A 3,425-nucleotide genomic window follows, 5' to 3' on the forward strand; every position below is an offset into this window, starting at 1 on the left:
GTGTGTGTGTGTGTGTGTGTGTGTGTGTGTGCCAGTGACAAGTGACAGCCTGCGTCTCGCTGCACGCCATCAGCTTCAGTATGACGCACTCACTCACGTTTCTACATTCACGTGCACTTGCATGTTGGATGCAGTTGATGTGGACGGGAGTCGCCCATTTTGTTCTTCTCACGCGCTCCACCGGCGCAAACCTCATTGCCAAGCAGGTGGCTCATCTATGTTGTTGTTTGCGTGTGCGTGCATGTGTGCGTGCGTGTGTGTGTGTGTCAGGATAGCACATAACCTGCTTCGCCGTGGTTGCTTCTTACTTGCTGTCGCATTCGATGAATCCATCACACACACACACACACACACACACACACACACACACACACACACACACACACACACACACACACACACACACTTCACACAACCACCCGGCCCTCCGCACTTGCACTCTCCACTTTCCCCCTGACACCTCATGCTCGTGCCATGCGTGCCATAGGCTGAGGAGCAGCAGAAGGCAAAGCGGTTGGTTGAACGCGGCGTGCTGAGCTCAACACACCTCCTCTCGCTCATGTACGCGGGCGAGATGTGCGTATGGCTTCTGGGGCACACGCGCGCGCGCACGCCTGGCCGTGGTGATGCTGATGCGGGCAGTGCAAGAGAAGACACCGCTACATGCAGCGATGGCAGTGTTGATGATATTGAAGATGGCGATGGCAGCGCACGGATTGCCGTTCGTGGGCGAATGCCTCGCGTTCTGCAGCTGTACACACACACAAGGCATGATGATGGTGATGATAGGGATGGCGCGGATGATTTGCATGCGCAGCAATCGCAACAGCAACAGCAACAGCGGCGGTGTTTTGCATGCAAGCAAGAACAGGCGCGCTTGCAAACGTGCGCGCGGTGCCATTGCGTGTGGTACTGTGGGCGTGAGTGCCAGGTTGCTGATTGGAAGCGTCACAAGGTGTCATGCAGACTGTGCACGGAGCTGGAAGGACTGCGCACACGTGACGGCGTGAGGCAATGTGCCCAAAACTGCCTGTCCTTGTACGTGCACGTCATTGAGACGCATCGCGAGCTTTCGGACTGGAAAACAGAACGCGCCAAGCAGCTGCTTGTCTCGCTGGGCGGTGGCCATGGCGTTGCCACTGTGGCCTCGTCATGAGAGTGATTGTATGCAAGCGCGCGCGAGCGTATATGTGGACGTGTGTGTGTGTGTGCGTATATGTGTGTTCGTGTGTGCGTGCGTTTGTGTGTGGACGTGTGTGTGCAAGCGCGCGCGAGCGTATATGTGTGTGTGTGTGTGTGCGTGTTCGTGTGTGTGGCATTCACACTGTAGCTGTGTGATTCCATCAGCGTGTTGATGTGGGTGGTTGTATTTCAAACGCGGCGGCCTCAAAGGCAAAAAAGCACAGCCAATCAAAGACAACAACAACACGACGACAACGGATGGGAAACAGCGTTTGTTCATTCCATGTGTGCACGCACAAAACGCAGAAGAAGCAGAGAGACAAGCGCAGGAAACACACACACAACATGGAAACACACATAAAAGATTGGGCTACCGTGAAATCGGAGTCAACAGACGCAATACAGAAGCACCATGCAATGGGAAAGCATGTGGTAGAAGCAGCACACTCATGCACACACAGTATACACGCGCACAGAAAGACGTATTTGAGTTAGGCAACCGATGAGACATAGAACCCATCACAACAACAAGAACAAGAACAACAAGAACAACAAGAACAACAACAAGAACAACAACAAGAACAACAACAAACGGCAGCACGTGTGGCTGGGTGCCGTGTGTGAGGGTGCTAGTTATGTGGTGACGTCGAGGCCTGGCTCGAGTTTCCTGAACGACGTCTGCCGCATCGCGTCGTAGTCCGTGCTCGACTCTGCGCCAATCGGCTTCGGTGCACTTGGCCTGGTGGTAGCAAGCATGTTGGTGTGGGTTGGGATTGATGGTGAGTGGAATGATGAGGAAGCCGGAAGGCAAAGTGCATGCGTGCGAAGAGAGATCAGATCCGTTCACGCACGTGAGCAAAGAGCAGCGCAGGTACACTCGCCAAAAGAGACACAGCAGCAGCAGCAGCAGCAACAGCAACAACATACCGTGGTGGCTGGGAAGTCATGGCGGCACGAGCATACACGCTGTAATGGTCCTCCTGTTGACAGCACGAGCAATCACACAGATGCAATCCGGTGTTGCCGGAGGGGCGTGAGGGCAGCAGAGAAAATCCATGAAGTCATGCACACATATAACATGCAAACATCACACACATATGACATGCACACAGACACGGACACACACAAACACACACACACTTCCACACACACACACACTTCCACACACACACACACACACACACACTTCCACACCTCACACACACTTCCACACCTCACACACACTTCCACCTCTCACACACATATCACGCATCACACACACACACACACACGAACCGGGAGCTTGCGGTTTCTGAATGACGAGTGCGTTGGGTTGGTGTACATGCTTGTCTCTGCAACACCAGGCCCCTTGGTCATGCCCGGTGGGCCGTTGATGGGGCGGGTGCGGTTGGAGCGAAGGCGCAGTGCGAGCACGACGACCACCAGCAGCAGCAGGAACGCAATCACACCGATGATGAGGCCAATCAGCGTGCCGCCTTCGAGCGCACTCGCAGTTGACGCTGCGGGGCGCGTGGTTGTTGTGGATGTGGTGGTGGTGGACGTGGTTGTGGTTGTGGTCGTGTTCTGCGTGGGCGGCAGAATGCACGTAACAAACCTTCCCACTGGCCGTCGGCGTTGCACGTGAAGTCTGTGCCCTCCTTGCGCCCAACAGCACAGGACGTACGGCAGCCACGGCCCAGCGCCACTGTGTCGAAGCAGCGCAGGCGCACGTTCGAGTCCAGCAGGGCGGGGCGGCCACACTGGATCGGCTCACACTGCGGACTGCCTGTCCACTTGCCGTCTGCGCCGCACGTGAAGGTTGACGAAGGGCCTCTGTATCCCGGTGCACACGTGGCAGTGCAGGCATCGCCCGTGTAACGCGTGTCGCCCGTGCACGTGGCTGTCACGTTGAGCGCATCTGCGTTGTGGATTGTTGGGCCGCAGTCAATTGGGGTGCAGGCATCTGTGTAGTTACCGCCCCACGTCTTGTCTGCCTGGCAGGTGAAGGGGGAGGCGGGCCCAACATACCCGGGCTGGCACGTCGCCATGCACGTCGACTGCACGCGGATGATGACGAGAGAAGGGGGGGGGGGCGTACATGAGGTGTGAGCATGAGTTGAGAGAAGCAAGGTGTGGGAGAAGGGAAATGGAAGGGATTTGAAACAGGTATTGTGCATGCCTCTGGGCACGGGTTGAGAGAGAGAGAGAGAGAGCGAGCGAGAGAGAGAGAGAGAGAGAGAGAGAGAGAGAGAGAGAGAACACAC

General features: G+C 56.2%; 2 protein-coding genes across 2 annotated transcripts; one reads left to right on the plus strand and one right to left on the minus strand.

Moving 5' to 3' along the window:
• Positions 1-132: 132 nt before the first annotated feature.
• On the plus strand, positions 133-1,435 carry PTSG_13224 (uncharacterized protein). Its single transcript, XM_004987402.1, has 2 exons — positions 133-206; positions 488-1,435. Exons 1-2 carry the CDS (start codon positions 138-140, stop codon positions 1,154-1,156), a joined length of 738 nt encoding a protein of 245 aa, XP_004987459.1. The 5' UTR covers positions 133-137; the 3' UTR covers positions 1,157-1,435.
• PTSG_11510 (uncharacterized protein) lies at positions 1,352-3,220 on the minus strand. The gene is made up of 3 exons (XM_004987403.1): positions 2,458-3,220; positions 2,110-2,162; positions 1,352-1,921 (listed from the first exon to the last, which is right to left on the minus strand). Exons 1-3 carry the CDS (start codon positions 3,026-3,028, stop codon positions 1,553-1,555), a joined length of 993 nt encoding a protein of 330 aa, XP_004987460.1. The 5' UTR covers positions 3,029-3,220; the 3' UTR covers positions 1,352-1,552.
• Positions 3,221-3,425: the final 205 nt, after the last annotated feature.

This window comes from Salpingoeca rosetta (assembly GCF_000188695.1).
Source record: "Salpingoeca rosetta unplaced genomic scaffold supercont1.130, whole genome shotgun sequence".
NCBI classification, from domain to species: Eukaryota; class Choanoflagellata; order Craspedida; family Salpingoecidae; genus Salpingoeca; species Salpingoeca rosetta.